Below are 23,921 nucleotides of genomic sequence, written 5' to 3'. Positions count from 1 at the left end.
TGCACCCACATTTATCAGTTAGCTCTTGGGTTTCAGTTGCTCCCAGTCATACCTGTAGATTTTTTCTAAACTGTTTAGTTTCATTCATGCAATTCTCTGTGTGATTTGTTAGTGATTTAGTGAGTTGGCCAAATTTATGTGTGACCTTAAAAGATGGTCTTAGGGATATCATTTTTTTTTCTTTTTTTTTTCCTTTTTTTTTTTTTTTTTGCAAAAAAACAAATACTCTTGAACCAGTCTCACTTCTTTAGCATCACACTTTAAGAGAACTAGTCATCTAAGCAATTGCAGTGATTCAGAGGCATGATTTCCTTATATATTGCCATATTCTTCATTTAGATTCACGAAATTCCAAATTTGCACATTTAAGGGATATACTACAAAACTCCTCTTTGCATACTACATTGGTAGGGTTTTTTTGATGAATTTCTAGTATTTTTTTAATTTTAAGGAATCATGGAGACTTTGTGTAGTTTTTATTCATCTAGATCAGCAATAAATGAAACAAATATTTTGAACTATTTCAAGTATAAAATCACTTGCTTAGTCCAGTTTGTGAAATGAAATTAATATTTTACAAATATTGTTTAAAAATCATAGAAATGAAAATAAAAGATATTTCAGAATTCATTTAGTCTAACTCCCTCCTTTTACAAAGGAGAAAACTGAGTCAAGAAATGTTAGTAAGTGTGTTCAAAAAGCTTGAAACTAATTTCTAGATAATTATTTTATTAATAATGCCAGCATTTTGTTAATAAAAGAGATTAGTGACACTATGAAAATTGAAGATGACATCATGCCCTTGGAAAAGTGGGGGTGGGAATCAACTCTGATAGGTTGAAAGAATGAATATTACAATGAGGGACTGAAACTATTTTAATGAACTTTGATTATGTCATTTACTTTTAAATTGCTCAATCTTGGGTAATCTATCCAAAGCATTTAATCCCACCAAATCTGTAAAAAGCATAATGCACGTCCTCAATTTAGGTTAATTTTTTTTTCCTAAAATTGGATAGGGTCTAATCACATTTGATGGTAAGTATCAGCTTTTTCTAACTTTGTGATAAAGATTTATCACAACCAAATCTCTGGGTTGTGTATGTGTGTGTGTGTGTGTGTGTGTGTGTGTGTGTGTGTGTGTGTGTAAGGGGGAAGGAGGTTGTTCTATTTTGTTTTGTTTTGTTTTTATGTCAAAGGTCTCAAGCACTTATAGAGCACAAGGTCCAGCAAGGAATGACTCACATAGAAGCCTGCCAGCTTAGATTTCATATGCAATTGATCTGGTTCTAAGATTTACTGATAGTATACAAATGAATCTAATGAACCAAGAATAGTGAGGATGCCTATGTTTTAACTACTGTCTTTGCCCTCTGAGTCTTAGTGTTAATTCTTTTTTTTCCTCAATAGTATTTTTTTTCAAATTTTATAAATTTCATATATAAAAATAATTTTTAGCATTAATTTTTGTGAGATTTTTGAGTTCCAAACTTTTTCTTCTCCCTTTTTTACCTCCCTCTTCCCCAAGACAGCAGACAATCTGATATGGTTTATACATGTATAATAATTTTAAACATTTGAATGTTTGTCATGTTGTGTAAGAAAAATCAGATCAAAAGGGAAAACATCATGAGAAAGAAAAAGCAAACAAATAAACAAATATACATGAAAATACTATGCTTTGATCCACATTCAGACTCCATAGTTTTCTCTCTGGATGCAGATGGCATTTTCAATCCCAAATCTATTGAAATTATATTGCTGAGAAGAGCTGAATCTATTGGAATTGATCATCACATAATCTTGCTGTTACTGTGTAAAATGTTCTCTGGTTCTTCTCACTTCATTCTGCATCAGTTCATTTAAGTCTTTTTGGGCTTTTCTGAAATCACCCTGTTAATTATTTCTTATAGAACAATAATATTCCATTACATTCATATGTCATAACTTACTTAGCCATTCCTCCAACTGATGGACATTCACTAAATTTTCAGTTCCTTGCCACCACACACACAAAAAAAGATCTGCTGCACTCAGTGTCAGTTCTACTTCTGAGAGATGAAGCAACATAGGCAAAACCAATAGACAAGCAGACTGCCCCAAAATGTTGGCTAATTAATTATGAGTTACCAGGAAGTTAGAGATAGTAGTATTTTACACTTAGGAGACTAAGGAGAGTTAAAACTTTTTACAGATGACAGATGTCAACTATTCAAATATTGGAAATATTAGTATATCAGATAAAGATAAGTAAACAAATTAGTAGAATTCCCCTATTCTAGGGTTTTACTTTTAAAGTCATCCATAATTATGTTTCCTATCCTTCCATTCTTGGGGGGGGGGGGTGGAAGCCCAAATTACCATATTGCAAAGCTTGTCAATTTCTATTCAAGACCCTTGGCTCCTGCCTTGGTTTATTTTCATGGTTTGTTTCACCTACAAACTTAATCTTTCTAATTTCCTTACATTTAATTTTTTTTTATTTTGAATCTTTTTCTTGTTCTGAATTTATATGTGTATAATTTCAGGTCAAGCCTTTGGTCAAGCCCAGATTAGCCCCTGGGAAGTTTAAAGAAAGGCAGAGTAAAAAAAATACTCTCTGACTCTGTTTCTCCATCTCTCCCAGTCTCTTAGTCTCTGTCTGTCATCTTCTCTCTTTCATCCCTCTCTCTTGTTCTTTCTATCTCTGATTTTCTTTGTTCTTACTTTTCTCTCTTTTCTCTTATCCCACCTCTAGCCCCTGCTCAGACTGGAAATACTGCAGCCAACATGGACCAGTTTCTCTATGATTTCTCATCATAGAAATTTTGATATTTCCCTTTCCATACTGGTCCATTTCACTTCTCTTTAGGCAATCTAGTGGCCCCCAACCCATACGACTAGTTATATTGATTCTGGACTTACTATGGACATTCAATGGACTTTAGCCCTCTTGCAACTCAAACCTCTTATACTCAAGTGATCCATTATCTCAGACTCCTGGTGGCTAGGCTTACAGACCTGTGCTACCCTACCTCAATTGCCAAAGGACTTTCTAGTGAAATATCTCAAAACCTGGGATTTCCCCAGAATTCTGGTGTGAGGTAATAAGAATTTAGACTTGACTAAAATTCCCTAGGACCAGAACCTATCCAGGCAAATCAAATTGCAGAGCTACCATATAGACATTTATCTAAGAACACCTGGGCCTGAAGAAACATTGATTCGAGGGAATATCTCCTCTGTTCATTTCCTGCTCTTAACTTATGAATCTCTGATGAATATCCAATATAATTAGAAGCTTGAAGATCATTCAGGAAGGTTACAAATGTTCAGGCTATAGAGGTGCCCTCTGAAAAAGGGTTTGAAGGTAATGAGCTTGTTACTGGATATGTATGTCATCAGAGAATACCCAAAGTGTGTTATAATCATTTCAGCATATCCTAGTGTTTACTATCCATCAAACTTATAGATTCAAAGCAAGGAAGAAAACTGGGTACCAGAATAGACTATTAGTAAATGCAAATGATGGAGAGAAAGGGCATAGATTGGAGGAGAAATGAAGTCACAGAATCAGAGAGAAGTGAATATATGTACTTCTACAAGAACATCTAAACGTGTTTTCTAGGAAGGGGCAAGAAATTTACTAAAAGATGAGAAACAATGCACCATTCCTTTTGTGTAAGGTCACATTCTATAATCTGTTTTTTTTTATAAATATGCAACTTACATCTTTTTAAAAAATAATTTGCTGTTTTTTTCTTGTTTGTAAGTATAATGCCTAATTTTTGAAATTTCTTTCAGATATGACCAAAAATCATCAAACAAAATTTTTGTAGCTGAGATTGAAATTTAAAAGTCACTATTCTCTTTCATAATCTTTTTACCCTATTTGAAAATACATAAAAATAAACAATATCTATTGGAGTTACCAGAAGAAATAAAAATATTTATATGATCTTTGGTAAAATATACTTTACTTTTTTGAAGGGCTGATAATTCTATTGGTAATTCTATGATTGTTAAATATGTTATTATTTTCTTTCTAAAGTTTGCAGCTCCGAACCAGAAAATATCCAAGCTGATCCAGAGAACTTTACCAGCCTCCTTGTCACATGGGAGAGACCACGAGTGGTTTATGATACCATGATTGAAAAATTTGCAGTCCTTTATCAGCAATTAGAGGGAGAAGACCAAACTAAGCATGAATTTCTGACAGATGGGTATCAAGACTTGGTAACTGTATACTCATTTATTTTTATGCATTAATATGTTTGTGATATTGTGACTTTCGATGGCTTTCTTTTCAAATTTTGTATTTTACACAAGCTACATTTTTTAACTTAAAGATCCTTGACTTTAACCATCTTGTCTTTATGAACTATTTTATTTTTTTAAATTAACATGTATTTATTTTCTCTCTCACCTACACCCTTGGGTCCCTTTTGGAGGGAAAAACTGGAAAACAAACTTGTCATGACAATATGCATAGTCAAGTGAAACAAATTCCTGCATTGGTCATGTCCCAAAAATGTTTGTTTCATTCTGAACTTTGAGTCCATCACCCCCACTTCTCTTTAGTAGGTAGACATCATTCTTCATCATCAGTCCTCTGGAATCATGACTGATCATTATTTTGATCAGAGTTAGACCTTTCAAAGATTTTATCTTTATAATGTTGCTATTATTGTATAAATTGTTCTTTCAGTCCTGCTTCACTTCACTTTGCATCACTTCAAATAAGTCTTCCAAAATTATTCCTTTCATCATTTCATATGACCTCATAGTGTTCCATTACATTTGTATTGCATAGTGTCTTCTGATACGTTCCAGTCAATGGATATTCCTTGGTTTCATTTCTTTGCCACTAAAACAAAAAAGGCTGCTTGCTACAAATCTGGCACTTACTAATTGTGTGATCCCAAGCAAATCACTTAACCTTTTGGGACAGCTCACAGATAGAAATGGCTAGAATAGCTAGGTTGGAGTGAGAAAGTTAAAATCTAACCTCAGACATTTATCAGATGTGGGACTCTAGGCATGCAAGCTATTATTAGCTATTAATTAACTATCTAAGAATTATCTCCTTATCTATTAAGTTATAGATGGATTATTGTCTAGCTTGATAGAGAAGTTTTCACATTGGGAACTTTCCTCAAGTTAATGTAATCACATATGGTATTCAATTTTCCAGAGCTATGATGAGTATAATAGTTCTGTATTTTATGTTACTGGCATATTGTGCCACATTAAGCATTAAATGATCCTTGTAAAAGTACCACACATATTCAGTTAATGTCCAGGTAGTAATTGTCCAAATTTTCAATGCTTATTTTTCTAGTTTATGTCCTAAGGAAGAAAAAAGTGAAATAAAAATTTTCCCCAGCAGGATTTGAATGCACATTGGGAAAAATCTGATTGAATATAGTTATAAAGAAATATTACTCAAACTTCAATAATAAAGTAGTATATCTACATGTTATAGATTATACATAAGTATCTGCTTATGTAAATAAGTAAATTGTGAGAAAAGCTGGATGATGCTTAGCTAATTATAGTCTCATATAGAGCAGGAACAGAGAGCCTTCTCCATCAAAAGTAAATGATCCAGAAAAATATAATAATCAAAGGCCACATATATAAAGCAGTAAGTTTATTTTATCGATTTGTAAAGAAAATACAAAATGTAACATTTCTCTGTCTTTAAATTTAAGAAAAGGAACAAAAGGTTATTCAGTTGACTAATATATTTTAAAATATATTTTAGTTATCTATTATAGCTAAAGGGAGAAAATAGCACAGGAAACACATGAAGGAGGCAGATACATTTAGTGATAGACATAGATATGTGTGTGTGTGTGTATATATATATATATACACACACACATGTGGATGGATAGGTATATACATATACATATACATATATACACATATTTAAAAAGCTACAAAGAGAAATATGCAGACCCAAATTCAGAGAAAAAATATAGGGGCATACTTTCATGAGAGAGATTCACCATGTATAGTTTTTTCACATATTCCCAATAAAGTCTTTTAAAACCTGTTAAAATTTCATAGGAATAGGGATAATTTACTTTTATTCAAATAATATTTAAAATATTCTGATTTATAAGTATTATTAGTGTGTAAAAATTCATTTCAGAATTTTTTGATTAATTATACTTGATAATAATAATGCATAAAAACATGAGTTTAAAGTAAGTGTACATATATACTTATAAAAATATCTATACATTATTTAAAAGCAAATAAAATAAAATTATTTATGAAACATTCTAAAACAAAACATGTAATATCTTCTTTATTTATTCAAAATAAAAATCAATTTTGGCCTGCTAAAATGATTTTAAATGAATCACTTTTTTTTAATCTATATTTATTTTTTATAATTAATAATGCCTTACTCTTGCCCTATACCATCCAGTGGAGTTCCATACTATCTATTTTTTTCATGGAATCTATAACTAGGGTTAATTTCCAGTTGGATAATAATGAATCATTAGCTGATGCCAGTCTCCAGAACTCCAACTATTACTCTTGCTTCATACTCTGTATTCTTCTTGAGCCAGATGCCAACAGACAATTAGATAATTCTTCCATTTTACTCACTCTAGCCAATTGAAAGATATGTTCTATCTTTCAATATACATATATACTATATATATATATATATATATATATGTTTGATTTTCAAAAGGTATAGTAATAACAATAGTAGTTGTAGTATGGTTTATATCGCATTTGGATATTGCCCTGTGGACAAAATGAAATTAAGTTCCAGAGCTAGGCTATAGTTAGAATCATAAATTCTCAAAGTTGGAAAGAATATTAAAGGCCATCTAATCCAACACATGTCTTTCCAGGAATATGTTTTCCAACTTCCCAAACAAGAGGTCATCTAGCCTATGCTTATAGACCATCAGTGATGGGGAATCTACCACTTTCTTCTTATGGCACTCCATTCCACTTTTGGGCCTGCTCTAATACTTAGGAAAATGTTAACTTTTTAGGAATCAAAATCTATCTATCTCTTATCTCTTGTCCTTCTCTGGAACCAAGCAAAACAAATCTAATCCTTCATGTTTAATGACAACTATTGTATTTCTTCAAATCATTTCTTCTTTAGGTCAAATGTCTCCTCCTTCCTCCTATTCTCATAGCATGATCTTGACAGTCTTCATAATCTTTGATCACCCACTTTTAGATGATTATCTATATTATAAATATCCTCCCCAGAATTTTGCATCACTCAGAATTAAATGTGATACTTCAGATATGTTCTGACAAGATTAGAATAGTGAAACAAAAAAAGATTGTGTCCATGTCCTGGAATGGACAGGATAGTGCAATATCAATTCAATAAATACTTGGAGGTGTTAGAAAATGAGTGCCTTATCCAGAAAACTGAACTAGCTGTTCCTCCTTAGTAAATTGAATCCCTCCCCTCATTAACTCTTCTACACACTTATTGTTGGTATCTTTGCTATTAGAAAATTTCACAAGTTCAGTCTTCTATTGTCTTCAAAAATTACCAGTGTTTAAGGAGTCACTAGATAATTCTCAACTTGATAGCACCTACCTCATAGGGTGAGATCAAATGTGAAGATCAAATGAGTTAACATATGTCTACAACACAAATACAAATCTTAAAATGCTATATAAAGGCTGGCTGCTATTACTGCTAACATGAAAATTTTTAAAAGTAAAACTATCTAATATGTTCAAAAATGAGTTAAAATGAGCGCTTATATAATAAACAACATTTCTCTTTTAGGGTGCTATTCTAAATAATTTGCTGCCCAATACAAGTTATGTTCTTCAGATTGTAGCTGTATGCACTAATGGTTTATATGGAAAGTACAGTGACCAACTGGTTATTGACATGCCTTCTGATGATACAGGTAAGTGTTACTTTGAGAGCAGTTGTCATTTTAACTAAAAAGAAACATGTTATTCCTTACACAATTGTGTTACAAGTATGTCTAAAATGTAACTCCTCCACCATTTTATATTCTCTATATAACTGACTCCAACTCATTTGGTAGCCCCTCATTTTCCAATCCACAGGTAGCTAGCCACAGAACTTTTAAGTCCTATCCATAAAGGAGGATCTGCTTTCCCTTAGAATGCCTTCCGTTTCTGTGTTTTCTGCTCACTCCTTCCTGCTTTACCTGATTTATGAGAATCAGGGAGGTAAGGAGCCCTACCCAATAAAGAGTTTTTCAGAGATAAAAAGGAAATCTGGGAGAAGAGAGACTCACCCAGAGAAGGAAATTTGAACCGGGGGAGGTTAAAAAGGCAAGTCTGAATTATTGAAAGATCTAAAGAGGAAACTCTGCTAGTGAATAATGACTGATTATATATATGCTTAAACTCACATTAAAAAAAGCATTGGATTATTGAGGTTTGTTACCACTGCACAAGCCAATAGTCTCCAAAGTAGACATTATATACCACCAAGAAGTCATAGAATCATCCTAAAGAATATATGGTGAGACCATCATTCTTCTGCTTAATAAGCCATTGTGAGATTGTCTCCAACACAGCCAAATGACTCCTTGTATTTTTATTGCTCCATTATTCCTCATCCCCTATAACCGCATCACAAGCCATTTTTTTCAGTACATATATAACACAACCTTGACCTACAACAGGCAACATTGTCCCACCCCTGTCAGCATCTGCACACCCTGTTTCTTAGGTCACCTCAAGACGATAGCAGATCCCTGACGTTTCATGCTGGCCTAGTAGCCAATAAGTTAGATTCCCTCCCATTTTTCTGTTTTTGTCATATTGAACAAGTCATTTAGCATCATTTGACAAATCTCATCTGTAAAATGGGGATAAGGGGATTTAGATTAGAAGGACACTTCTAGCTCTAAACTTAGGATGTTAAAGTTGTCATCTATATCACAAATCCCCTTCCGCAACCTAACTCTCTTATAAATTTCTCTGTTTATATTGTGGATGCTAGCATCATTCCACCCCTTATCTAATAAGTTTCCAAACCCCTGGAGGGGTTTTCCTACCTCTTCAGCCTTTCTGGCTTCAATCCCTTCTCATTCACATCAAATGAGATAACATTTGTAAAGTGGTAGGTGCTTTAAAATATATTTATTCTCATCCTCCTTCTCCTCATATAAATACCACCAATGTTCAGGTCCTCATTGTTACCTGGACTAATACAATAAATTCTTAATGAATTTCCCTGCTTCAAGTCTCTTAGTACTCCAATTTATAGAGCTTTCAAAGGGCTTCCATATTCACTAAATTCTAGTGAATCCCTATTAATATTAGCATTAAAGATTTTATATTTATCTCATCTTTTTATTTCTATCTTAAATTTTACAAATTAATAGATATAGATATTTTAGAGTACATGCTCATAATTTTTTTTAACTTATGAGGTTTCATTGTTAAAAAGAAAAAAAAGTTTGGAGACCATTGGCCCAGGCAGATAGGAAATGGAATTTATTGTCATTAATTCACTTTAAATTTTTACTTCATTGAAATTTTTCTTTAATGGCATCCCAAAACTTGTAGTTAATATATTAATAAATAGGCTGCAACTGTTAGCAAATTAGTTAATTAGGGTCATCTTTACACATCTGTTATCCACAAAAGCTTTTCATTGTTTAACTGAGCTCTCTTAAGTTTGAGCTAGGAATTATTGCCTATTAGTAAGATATAACACACTTGCATTTCATAAGTATGTGTGAATTACACACCTTGAGTTTCCTAATGGGGCCTACTCCTTAGTCACTATTTATTAAGACAATTCTCAGGAAGATATTCTTAAACAAATATATGATTATTCTTCAAAACAGCATCATAAAAAGCATCTTAATAAATGAATTTCCTTTAAATGGTCCCTGATGCTTGAAGTTAGACCAGTATAGTATTAATGCATATTTTTGTATGGAATGAGCAGATAATTGTGATATTGTTTTTTTAAATGACTTTGGTCCACTTAATTATTAAGGAAATTCTTCTTAAAAATCAATGGGATGGGGCAGGTAGGTGGTGCAGTGGATAGAGTACTACCCCTGAAGTCAGGAGGACCTGAATTCAAATCTGCTCTCAGACTTAACATTTCCTAGCTGAATGACCCTGGGCAAGTCACTTAACCCCAATTGCCTCAGCAAAAAAAAAAAAAAAGAAAAGAAAAGAAAAGAAAAGAAAAGAAAAGAAAAGAAAAAAAAAAGAAAGAAAAGAAAAAAATCAATGGGATGGAAGTGGGGAGGGATAACAGCTTGCTTTCTTGAGATCTGATACATTATCTAGTATTAAAATCAGCAGAAATTTATTCCTGAGGAGCATGGAATTAATTTCTGACTCTGTCACTGACAACAATAAAAAATCAAGCAAATTATATTAATTATAATACCATAGCACTTCATTTTTTGAAATAATGGTAATAATTCATGTTTGTGAGATATGTAATGTCTTCAAATAGAAGTTGTTGTATAAGTGAAGACTTTAATTTAGTGTTATTAAAGGAAATTCTCATTTTAATTTTCTTTTTTTAGCCCTAAAAGTATCTTGTAGTAAGTAAATACATGATGTTAAGATCATGTGATAGATTTTGAATTTTTTATTTCAAAGCAACTGAGTGTTTTCCCCTGGTTGAAATAGCAGTTATTATTGTTTCTTAAAATTTTCCTAATTGAATTCTTCCAACCAAGAACAAATTTCATTTTAATATTTGCTTCTAATTGTACTTTCTTTGCATGTTATTGCTTTTCTTTGCATGGTGTTGCTAAATGAAAATCTGAGCAGACTTGTTCTTGAAGCACATTGAATGACTGTATTCCCTTGCTGTTTGTTATTTAAGAAAAGCAAAGCTGGCAAGCATAATTTTATGTTTACAGAGGTAAATTAGATCATTTCTTTTACTTAGTATAGTGTTAAACCAGTGAAATTCAAATTTTACCTGTTCTTTGGTCATCTTTATAATGAATATGTTAAGGATGAGATTCCCACTGAAATTGGAATGGATTTTTTCATTTAGATGAAAATTGAAAACTGTTAAGAGTCAAATTTCAGTTTTATTCATGTCAAGGAAAAATTAGATGCTCTGTTTTTCCTAAATACATATGGCAAAGAATATAACTTCCTTGTTTTAAACTGACTGCATTTTCACTAATCATTCTTCCAGTGATCACGCTAGCTAATTCAATAACTCCTTCAGTAAACAGTGTGTTTTTGTTCGGACATTGTACATGTTAAAATACACAAGCTTCCAAATTATTGCTTAGCTTTCTCACCTAAGATTGTTGCCTTGTTACTGCTAGAGTATTAGAGCAATTTTTTTTGAAGTTGTATTTACACTTTTCTTATAATTAACTATGACCATGGGAACATGATTATCCTTCCTATTGTCTTATTTTAATATTCTTTTCTAACATAAGAATGTTTTGAGTATAAAATATTTAAAATTAAGTATATCAAGTTAATTTGTCATAACTCAACCATTTTTAACAAAGTTCTGTTTACTAGACCACCTAAAATAGTACTACGAATAGCAGTATTATGGAGATCATATAAGTCAGTGGGATATGAAATGATAAATTCTTCATGTGGTAAAATTTTTCCTTCCCTTGTGTGTTTTTAAAGTATGTCAGATTTGCTTCATTATATATTTAATTTAAATGTCATGAGTTCTATCAGACTACTGTATTTTAATTCATATATATTTTTTCAAAGAATTTTTAAAAATTGAGATTGTGTTTATGCTTTTACATATCATGTTCATCATGCTAGACATTTAAACCTCCAGCGAGGTCAAATATTTCTTTTCTGTAGAAGAGTGGTTTCTGAATGATCTTTTGAACTGAGTTTGTATTGGCTCAAATAAGCTACAAGATTCCTGAATCCTGGGCAAGTTCTGTGCTTGTGTCTACAATACTATTTCATACAAGATTATGAATATTGCAACTTAATCTTCATTCTTTACTCAAAGGATCTGGACAGTTTCAAACATCACCATATTGAAATGGTAGCTTGGACACATCATCTAATGTCTATGTTTGTGTCTCTGTGTGTTTCCCTATAAAACATTTACCTAAAAATGATTTCACTTTTAAGAAATGGCATGTGTTTTGGATGATTAATTCTTTGTGGGGACCTGCTAAAAAGCCAAAATTTTATGAACTAAATTGGATTTTTTCCTTACCTTTTCTATCCTGTTACCTTTAATGCAAGGCTTTCTTTACTGAGCATTGGGGTATTTCTATTCTTATTGCACTTTGCAAACTTCTAAGCAATATATAAATGCTAGCTATTGTTATTATATTTAGACCTCATCAGCACAAAATGCATCACATTCCTTAGCATCTGCAATAGTTTTAATTATACATTGCACTGTAGTATTTCAAATTGTCTTGTTTTCAACATTATTTCCATAAAATATATAAGAATTTTAAACCCTGCAGTATTATATAGCAGTTATGAGTGTCTATGATATTTGTTTATTTTAGGATTATCTGACTAATGTTAATTCCAGCTTTAAAAACTCCCTTTATACTTCATACTGCCATTTAGGCTATTGGTAACCTTCCATTTTGTTAATCTCAGTCAGTAACCTTGTAAAAGGCACTATAGAATTGTACTGTTATTATTATAGAAGTACTTTACCTTATTATAACTATTGTGTTTTATTGGTTTGTGTTTTTTATAGTAGAAGTCATTTTTGGTCTGTTTTACTCCTTCTAGCTTAGATTTCATATACATTAAAAACTTTTGTTTTCAATAAAGATATATAGTGGAAGAATCAGCCCTCGAAGAGTTCACATTTAAATTTCTGAGTAGTCTGGCCAGTTTGGGGCTTGTGCATTTTAATCATATGTTGTTGTCTTATGCAAATTCCATGTCCATTAAGTATTGTTTATACATTTAAGTTTATTATAAAATTGAATGCATAATTTCATTTCAAAAAGCAAAACTTTTTAAAAATATAATGAAAGTCAACCATCTTTTAAAAGGTATCATGTATTTCTTTCTTTACTGTTTTCATATGAACTGATGCATTTGAACCCAGAAACCATAAGCATTTTCATTTCACTAGTAACTAAGATTCTTTTGCTAATTTGTTGTTGTGTAATTTAGAACTATTCTGAATATACAGAGCAGGTTGTAGAGAATACATATTTTCAGAGCTTTGTTTATATGTGTTTAATTTAAATGCATGGGTGTATTTGGTCACCATGTGTTCCTGTTAACATGTGCTTGCAAGTATACACAGATTGTCTTTGTTAAATCACTCCACATCTGTCCTTCTTGACTGTACCACCCTATATTGTTGGTGTTTATTTTAGAATGCTATTGAAAATCACAGTTTGAAGACATTGCGATCAACATTTGCTTTTAACTTCTGCACTGTAAAATTTGGCTTACCTTCAAACAATTAAATAAGCCTTGCTTGCCAACCTTCATCAGTGTTGCTTTTTGTGTTATGGAATGTTGATGTGTTACTAACATGTTAGAATTTTTTTTTGAAAATCCAGTTTTACAAACAGCAAAATACAAAATCAGAATGAACACTTAGTTTTATTTCAGTTAGGCCACAAATCAAAAGGAGAATTATGTAGGATACAGAAATTAAAATTTTATTTATTCAGTGTCTTATAGAAATATATTATTCTAAAGTTATTATAATTTATCCTCCTGAAGTGGGGGAAACTTGAGACCTATGTGACATTTACATTATATAACATTATAATAGTGTCCAAGGAATGCCAAAGTCACACTACTATAAGTGCTAATCTGTACATTCTGGAGAATTAGCAGATCAGAGTCTGCTAGCAGGTCATTATTGTCGGATCTAGTCTCAAGATGCTGTTACCTTGAATTCCTGTAACTTGTGTTATGACTTCAGGGTCCCAGACTTTTCAGGTATGGTATTTTGGAACTCATTTTAGCCTAAAGTTAACCCCCAAAGGTCTAATGCAGAGGATCTCTGAATGGGTGGGTGGTTCCAATGCATCTGTGAATTCTAATCTGTTCCCTTATTTTTGAGGTAAAGTACAGGGTCATGTAAAACAAAACTTGTCTTAGATGCTTTGTAGGGAATTTATTCTCATCAACATGTGGTTGTCTTAGTCTGACAGCCAGCTTGAACTTAAAGTATACCACAGTGAAATAGCTGTAAACCTTTGTGTATTACCCAAAATGGAACCAGAGTTCCCAAATATTGCCCATTTTTATGGCTATAAACAAAAAAGTCAAACATTTCAAGGACTACCTGAGGAAAATCACTTTTATCAAGTCATAAATATTAGTTAATATAGCTCTATAATTTGTATTGTAAATTTCCCTTTTAGCAAAACTTTCAAAGTAATTAAAACACAGTGTAGATTGGCAATATGAATATAAAGCCACATATAAACTTTAAAAATGTAATGGCAAAATGCATTATTTCCATTAATAAACATTTTTCCATACTCATAAAAATCATATTACAAAGTTATTTCTGTAGTCAAATCCGTCACTACTCTTCATGATGTAGCAGCAGATCTACTGAACTACAGAATCAGCAGTCCTGTGATTGCCATTTTCATCTTGGTCCAGCTAGCTGCACTGCTGCCTAATCAAGTCTTTGACCTCCAAATAGGAGGTGTTTTAGTTTGGTGAGCCATCCCTTGACTGTCATCCTTGGTACTTGACCCTTCTCCTATGAAAGATTTCTTCCAAAATGTATTCCAAAAATGTGTTTTTTTTTATATTTTGATAAATAACTTATTTTGAGATTTTACTCTAAACATGTTGAGAAGCCAGGGAATGTTGTCATGATTTTATTTTTCCCCAGAATCATCAGAAAAAGAGGTAAGATTAATTATTCTTTTTTTCTAATAATATAACAAATACATCACTCAGCATTAAATAATGGTGTTAAAATGTAAAATATAATTTTAAAAATTATTTAAATATGAATCAAATTCTTGATTTAAAGAGGCTTAATTATTTATTTCTGTGGCTTATTTTATAAGAATAATTAACTGCTGTAATTTTCCCAGCAAACCTTTATTCTTTTTTAGGAAGCCTTCTTAGAAATTACCTGAGCAATGAATTGTATTCTTTTTGAAAACACATTTCAAGGTTCCTTGGAATTTGTAAAGACATAGATATGTTAGAAGTGCAGAAGTTAAAAGGATAACATTTTTTAAAAGTCCACTCCCAAGTTGTATCATCACTGATGTTAACAAAAGAAAAAAATATTTAATTAAAGCATTTTTGTCACTTCATAAATTCTTGGATGGGAGGGTGTGGGTGGTGTTTAATGGCTTTGGAAATAGTGAAAGGCAAGGAACAATATATGCACCAGGTAAGTAACTGAAAATATTTACTTCATTGATATATTACTACCTACATGTTATCTGGGGGCGGGATAGGATGAACACTTTTTTTGTTTCATATTTGCAAGCCTCTCAACTTTTTAAAAATGTTTATATTTTTCAAAAATTATTTAATAGGTAAAATTTCTTTATGAAAATTAATGTAATTCATTTTTCTTTATAACACATAAACAATACTAATTTTGTTAGAAATTTAAAGTTATTATTGGAATATTTAGTAGAATTTGCATTTCACTTTAGACTGTTTAATACATAAAATGTCACTCAAGAAAATTTTAAACATTCTTTATAACTTTATTCAATTATACATATATATTGTTGTTCTTAAAATATTATTATCCAATTCAATTCAACAAATACTGAACACTGTAATAAGGCACTGTGCTAAATTCTGAGGAGTCAAAGTAAACTATTATTCAGTTGCAGCTTCTCATCTTACGTTGCATAGAAATATGACATCACTAAAAGAAACATTGATGTGAAAGGAGTTTGGTCATTTTTTTTCCTCCCAGAGTGGAGGCAAGTTGAAGAGGAAGAAAAAAAGACATAAAAACATGAGGAGAAGGTGGAAGATGAGAGGAGTAAATGAAGAGATAGAAACCTTCTGGAAAAGTTTTAGGGGAAAAAAAAAGGATAGTGTCTTGGTAAGGAAAGAAGGGAAAAGGGAATAAGAAAATTATTCGAAGTCATAACAATCACTCTAGGATCAGGAATTTGAGGTCAACAGGTAAAAGAATATGATGGCAGGGGTGGATGGGGATAAGCAAGAACAGGATGCTTATTAAAAACTTTTTGGAGTAAGAGAAAAATAATTCTATATTATTGCCCTCTTTGTCAAGACAGGTTTTTTTTCTTTAAGCTGAAAAAGAGAAACTAATAACATTCACTACCAATTTCTTGGCATCTTTAGAAATGAGGAAATGCCTACTAGCTTCCCAATGATTTAGGCAATTATGACCTTTTCTTCAATTAAAAAAAAAGGAGGACTAGCTCCCATGTTCTTATAAATGCTGTCAGTTCTATGGCTTGCTTACAACTGTCAATTCTGTGAGTGTCTATTAATAAAAGTGTATTTATTCTGATAGACTGATAAGATCTTGTTTTGAACTTAATTGTTCCATTTTGCATGTAGAGGTACTACCTGTATATTTTTATTGATATAAAATAAGTGAAATGGGTCTCATTCTTACTGTCTCCGAGGTTTAGTAATAATTGGAATAACACCACATTTACACAATTATTTTTCATCAATCTAAAAGGTATACAGCACACATATTTATTATTTCTTTCTTATTGAGGTTCAAAGAAATTAAGTAGTTTGCTTATATATTGTCAAAAACAGGTTTTAAACCCGGATGCTTTTTCAATACTTTATAGTATTGAATCTTGAAATTCACTTAAATTTTCAGTGTTCAGAACTCAAAACATGGCCTCAGTTACTTTATGGTTGCTAAGATAATCATGGTGACTTTGGGAAACCTTATAATGGGCAAAATATCAATTTTCTCTTAATTTAGGAAAAGAGAAAAGGTTTGCTAAATTATATAACTAATTGAATAACTTATCCAGTAAGGCTCTGGTACATAAACAAACCAAGTTTTTTATAAACATTACTTAGGGTGAAAGTAATTCTTTACTTTTATTTACTTGAAAAATATTCTTTTGGTTTTCTTATACACTTAACAGCAGTTTCATATCATCACCTTTTCTATCCATTTGCCACACTGAGAGTGGGAATTTTTTTGAGGGAATGATTTTTTAATGCATTATTATATAAACATGGAAATTTACATGGAAAATTTTGGCTTTTTCATTTTAATAGTGAAATATTCTGTGTCTTTAAATATTATTACCCCCTCTTACAAACAAAATATAAGCTCAAAAGATTGAAATATTGAATTGGGAGTTGTGATACTTATTATTATTATTTTTTAATTTTAGAGTTTGATCTTCCTGAATTCATTGAAACAGGAGAATTATTCAAGGTATATTTTTTTCAAGGTCAATTTTTATGTTCATCTTTTTTCTTTAAGAAATCTAATGTAAAAAAACAAAAATTTTCAGTTAAGGATAAGGATTCATATAATTGTTAAACTAATAATTAAAGGCATTTTTCATTATCTGAAATCAGTTAATATTGTGCATGTTATTATTTGTAGTAAGAATAGGTCCACTTCAGATTACAAAAGACAGTTACAGGTTTCATTTCTTCTTTTTGAGGAACTATTCATATCTCTGTCACCAGCATTAAAAAGAAAACTATTTTTGTAATATATAAAAATAGCCATAACATAGTTAAATGTTTAACTTTGAACTTAGATTATTATTCTCAATTCATACCTTCTTAAAATTTGGAAAACATATTTTGGCTTATAATATCTTAACAATTATTTAGATAGATGATTTTACAGTGGTATATCAGATGCCTTAATAGCTAATGTGATCAAGAATATATTAGTATATAAATTCACATTATATATAAATAGCCATGAGTATTTCTATTGCTTGTACAAGTTGTCCATTATATGTGTTACTTTTAGTAAATTTATAATATCAGACCAACAACTTCCTTACAGAACACTTTGAATTTTCTGAACTATGCTGTCATGACGATACTAATAATTTTTGTATTAAGTTAAAAATTAGGAAGAGAAATACTTAAGAAATACAGAGATAGGAATAGGAAATGGGGGTATGAGTTCACTGATTAAGAGGAACTTGCCAAATGGTATGCCAAATGAGGCATCTCCTCCTAATATAGTTCTGTACTTTCTCTTCTATTACAGACAGATACATATAAATATAGATCTAGAGATATGTATGCATGTATAGATGAATGTATATGTGGGTGTAGGTATGAATTGTGTGTCTGTGTGTATATATATATATATATATTCATAAATATACATATCTCATAGGCATAAAGTGAGATCAATTATCTAAATACATATCTTCATTAAAATTCAGAAAAGACATTTTTTCCTAAAACAAAACAATCAGAAAATTCATTATGTTTATATTGTACTCAATTCCAATCATTGGTTTATTTGGACTAGAATATTCTCTTTTTATTGTAGCAATTGGGACCTGCTAGTAAATTATTTTTTTCCCCCTGCAATGCCATGAAACCAGTTAGGAAATCCTTCTACAAATAAAAACTAGTAATTAATTTATAAATTACTTTTAGAGAGTTACCTTAAAGCATTGAAGACCTGAACTGTCTTGCTCATCCTCCCACAATCAGTATTTGCAAGGGACAAGACTTGAATGTGGACCTTGTTGATTCCAAAGATAGTCTTCTTCTCATTGTGCTATAGTATTTCTCTAATGAATATTACTATTTGCATTTTCATAATAAATCATAATTTTATATTTTTGTACTTCATAGTAAGGGTCTAAATAATCTTATAAAATTCTAATACTAATATATTAAATTGTAGGATTTTCAGCCAACAATGGAACTGAAAACAGAATCTTGAATTCTTGATTTGTTAAATTTATAGCAGTAATTAGCATTTTTTTAGTCATCAATATCCCATCTGTGCATGCATACAGTCATGAATTGCTCAAAAAGTAAGTTTAAAAGGTTTCCTTTTGCTTATATTTATATAGTACTTAAATGTTCACAAAATACTTTACATACATTATGCCATTAAATGTGTACAATATGCATAGTATGACTATCTTTTTTGATAGTATTATATTTTATTGAACATTTGTGGCAATACTGCAAAGCAGATTAGCTCTCGTGAAAGTAAACCATTAAATTAAAATAGGTGGTTTTGATGAGGAAGCCACATGAAAATGTATGATTTATCTGCCTAGTCATGATGTATGAACTGTTGCATTTGTATTCATTATGTCTGTATTTCTTTCCAAGATGGATACATTACAGCATTGATTTACAATATTAATTGCAGCATTAATTATGCTATAAATATGGGCTAGTTTCTCTGTGAGAAGGCTAAAAGACTTGAAAATTTCCTCTCCATTCTCTTTGATGGGATTGAAGATGAATCCATGAAGGGAAGAAGAAAAAAAATTCAAATGAGATTTAAGGAAAGTAAAGTAATTGAAGAGGATGATGAGTAAAGGAAAGTAAAAGAGAGGAGAAAGAGAAGTTTCATCCCATTGAATATACATTCTGAGTGTGATAGTTGGAATATAATATATAATAGTAGAGAATAAATCCAGATTTTGTGAAGAAGGAGAAATGGCACACTATGCTCATTGAAAAACTAAGTAAGAATAATGCACCAATCCTAGCAAGTGTTAGGAGTCATATTATCATATTCAAGATGAGGAGTTGCATCAGGGTATTTAGTGATTTTCCTGAAATGTAGGGTGATATTTGTATATAGGTCCCATATACCTGAGAGGTATAATGTCTTTCTAAAGCAGGATTTGAGATATACTAGGATTACCTACTTATAACTATAACCCCATTCTTTTGAGAAATAGAGAAAGAACAATCTGACATCAAGCTAGTATTTCTGAAATCCTGAGCAAGAAAATGAAAGACTTGGACATATATGGGTATTTTCATTGTATCTTGATGTTGAAGGTCATGACTTTGGAAGATTATGCCCACTTCTCCAGTTAAAGATAGATGTGAAATCTTAGCTTTTATTCAGGATTTTTAAAATCCTTTATTGAACTATATAATGTCAAAATTGCGTATTTTGACATTAATGTGAAAGAATATACCTGAAAGAGGTTAAATAAAAAATGAAATGAAATTTCAGAGGAAAAAATGGAAAGATATGTCAACAAAATAGAAAAATCAAATACTTGGAGACAATAGATGTAACTTAGAAGAGACATTAATAGGAGAGGAATGCTGAATAAATAATATCTAGATAACTTTGAAATTAAAAAATCATTTAAAATAAGTCAGAGTCTCTATCCTTATGGAATTCACTCTCTAGCAGTAGGATAATATCTAATTCTCAAGAAGAAACAAAATAGGAAATGATTGAGAATATTTCAAGACGATTGTCACCAAAACACAGAATAGAGTTAATAAACTAAGTGAACTTTACTTTTAACTACAAAAGGTTACTACAATCTCATCACAAACATATCATATCACTTGGTAGAAAATGATTGATGAATAGAATGTGGCAATTATACAAAATAGATAGTTAAAAGAAGAAAAAGGGTAGTATTACTATATATTAAGAAGATATGCAAGTATGAGAATCCATGGAAATGGGAATAGAAACTAGGTGAACGTGAAAAAAAGAGAGACATATTTTCACTGGAGACCACCTAGCTAGAAAAAAATTTGGTTCATAATCTTCCTAAAATAGAGCACAAAACTGTCCAAGACAAAATAAAATGATAGGAGAATTCAACTGTTATAACATGTGAGTTTCATTCTGCTACCAGATCTGGCTTGATCTGGATGACTTCACAGTTTCATTATTTATAAGATAGAAGGACCAATAAAGGAAATGGAAATAAAAGGAAATGGAAAATGGAAATATGATCTGTATTGATTTACTAAAGAAAAAGTATGCTAAACTTCACTTTATTTCATAATTTGATAGGTTTTCTAGACTGGCATATAGGAAATTGCAAATAGAGTCTATGAATTTCAGCCAAGAGAGCATTTCTTAATTTCTTTGTGGATAAATTGGAATAATATGATTATGGATGAATGTTGACAAATTAGCTAATTTTATATTTGATTAAATAACCAGATTATTGAATTATCAGCAGTCAAAAAAAAAAGATAGGGTTCTTGTTGCTAATCATAGTGCTCTTTCCTTGTCTCTGATCAGTTAAATACTTTTGTCAATTACTCATATAAAGATATAGAAGGCATGACAGTCAGCTTTGTGAAGGACAAAAAGCTGGAAGGGATGATAAATACTTTGTATGATAGAATTACCATTTTAAGATCACAACAGGTTGGAGTCATGGAGCAACACAATCAAAAATAAATTTAATGAATGGGTAACATAAAGGCACTTTTTTTAACTTAAATTATATTAATAAGGAATGAAGAGAATTCATTTAACAATATTTTTTATGAAAATGTTTGAGGATCTTCATTGACCACAAACTCCACCTGAATAGTATGACATGTCTGCTAAAAGGGACTAATGAAAGTTTATGCTGTGTCAATAGGTGCATAGGTTCCAAATCAAGAAAAGCAACAAATACCCTATATTCTATGCTGGACAGATGAAATCTGAATTTCTTTGAGATTAACAAATAAGATAGTCCCTGCCCCTTACTGAACTCACAGTCTAATAGAAAAATAACACAGAATACATAGATACCTGTAATATAAAATGATATGCAAGTAAATAAAAATGGAGGAAAGTGCTATACAAGGCCCAAGTGAGAAAGGGTCTATTATTGCCTTGAGAAATCTGGGAACTTGAGAGAAAGGGTATACCTTTCCTCTGGTATATTTCATTCAGGTCTGGCCACCACATTTCAGAAAGAACATTGATAAACTAGAGAAAATCTGGAAGAGAACAAACATGGGTAAGAATCTTGCAATTGCATAATGTGAAAATAAATTGAAGGAAGAAGGGATATGTAGCTTGGAGAAGAAAAGACTTGAGAAATATATGACATTTCTCTTCATCTATTTGTAGAGTGTCACAAAGAAACATCATTAGACTTGTTCTATCTCATCCCAGAGAACAGAACTAGGTTCTGGATGGGAATGATAAAGAAATAAATTTAGAATTAATGTAAGGAAAATATTTTTACAGTTAGAACTAAGCAAAAGTACAGCTCACTGGCCTGCCTTGGGAAGAAGTAGGTACCCACTTCACTGGAGATATTTAAGCAGTGACTTTATTCCCCTATTTGTCATACACACACACACACACACACACACACACAATTGGGATACATAAAATGGATAGCATATAATCTAGTTTGACCAAAGTGTAAAGTACATTATCCTGGATAGAAAGGATGATGGTAGAGAGTGGAAGGTTTTGAAACTTTCTGACATTTAGAGTTAGGCAAAAATTAAATGAAGCTACTTTGAAAGGTAGTGATATCCCTACGACTACATGTGTTCATTTACCAATATTATTGAAGGTATTTTTGCTTTTGGAAGAAGGTTACCCTAAACAATTTCTGAGGTTCTGTATTTTTATAATTTTGATTCCAAAACAGAATGCCTTTACTGGTAAAGTTAACATTTATATCAGCTCTTTAAGAATCTCTATTTGTCTCAAATAGAGATTGGAATTCCTCCACATATTCAAATATGATCAAAAAGTTAGTCCTACTATGGTACATTCTATTATGAAATTCTCTAAAATTTGTGATTCTGAAACTTTAATGAGCCATACAGTACATATATGGCTGTATTAATACTTATTCTCTGCTGGCATAATTCCAAAATCCTATTTTAATTCTGTGAAGAGGATGAAGCCTTAGAATAGGACTTTAGTATTGCCACAAATATCTAAGAAAAAAATATTGTCAACACTTTTTACTATGCATATTTCATTGGTAATTAGGTTAACAAACTTACTTTTTGAACAAATTAATTCATATAGAATTTCAAGGTTCCCCAAACTTTAGAATAAAAGCCTTGTGGAGTAGATAGTGTTAAGGACAAAAAAGTAGTAAATATCTGAAGCTAAGCTTGAACCTAGGTAACCATGCCCTAAGTCTAGTATTGTACAACACTCCTAATAGAATGCATCTCTTTGTGTGTTTGTATATATATTGGTCAAATTAGCATCCAATCCCTTTGTCAAACTTAAGATTTTACTGCCACCAGGTCAACTCTTTCTTTCAGTTTTATGACCAAGGCATCTATTTCAAAGTTATTAGAAACCGTAAAATATCAAGATTTATACATTATTTGGCATGCAGATACCTGATGCCATGAGTCTGGGTAATAAAAATATACCTTAATTTATTTATTTATTTATTTGTTTTTTTGGATCACATAAGTTTAGATTCACAATATGAATCTACTACAAGAGCACAAAGTGTTTTGGGACATTTTATCAACTTTCAGGCAGAAATCCCCCTCTTCAATCACAACAGAGTCTAGGCTTTGGCATTCATGATCCCCATATGTATCTAGGTGACTTGAGGTATGTTCTCATAAATCATCTTTAGAACCTCAGTTTAGGTACCACATTGATATTCTAAATCAGATTTTGTTGAAGACAGTCCTCAGGCCCTGTAACCTAACCCAGATTGAAATGTAATTGGAAAATAATAAAACAAAGATAGACTATATATAATGTTAATTTGTAGTTTTTAAGTCAATATGCATGCATCCTGAGTGGATCCTTATACAAAGTTTAATGGTCCCCATTTCTATTTGAGTTTGACACCACTGCTTTATAGGTTTCCTGATAAAAATTGTTTTGTTACCCCATAACTTAATGCCTAATTCTGACACAAATACAAGCCAACATTGATTTATAATAATATTATGTCCAGAAGTAAATAGTTTATTTGACATCTCATGGTTCACTTAATTAATTACTTCTTTACTTGCTACTAGAATCATGGAGATAAAATAAATTTATATTTTATTAAAGAACACCCTCAGCTAATATAATCAAATGC

At 31.2% G+C, this 23,921-nt stretch overlaps 1 protein-coding gene across 4 annotated transcripts in view; it reads left to right on the top strand.

Moving 5' to 3' along the window:
* The window catches only part of PTPRZ1 (protein tyrosine phosphatase receptor type Z1), a 246,362-nt gene that overhangs the window by 157,063 nt on the left and 65,378 nt on the right, over positions 1–23,921 (top strand). For all 4 annotated transcript variants that reach the window (XM_051963556.1, XM_051963555.1, XM_051963557.1 and 1 more), the window contains exons 9-11: positions 4,031–4,215; positions 7,772–7,898; positions 17,292–17,335. In XM_051963556.1, the coding sequence (XP_051819516.1) occupies positions 4,031–4,215; positions 7,772–7,898; positions 17,292–17,335 (356 nt within the window). The remainder of the gene's footprint in view (positions 1–4,030; positions 4,216–7,771; positions 7,899–17,291; positions 17,336–23,921) is intronic.

The sequence above is a fragment of the Antechinus flavipes genome, chromosome 5 (assembly GCF_016432865.1).
Source record: "Antechinus flavipes isolate AdamAnt ecotype Samford, QLD, Australia chromosome 5, AdamAnt_v2, whole genome shotgun sequence".
Lineage (NCBI taxonomy): Eukaryota > Metazoa > Chordata > Mammalia > Dasyuromorphia > Dasyuridae > Antechinus > Antechinus flavipes.
This window is presented reverse-complemented; position numbering and strand designations above follow the sequence as displayed.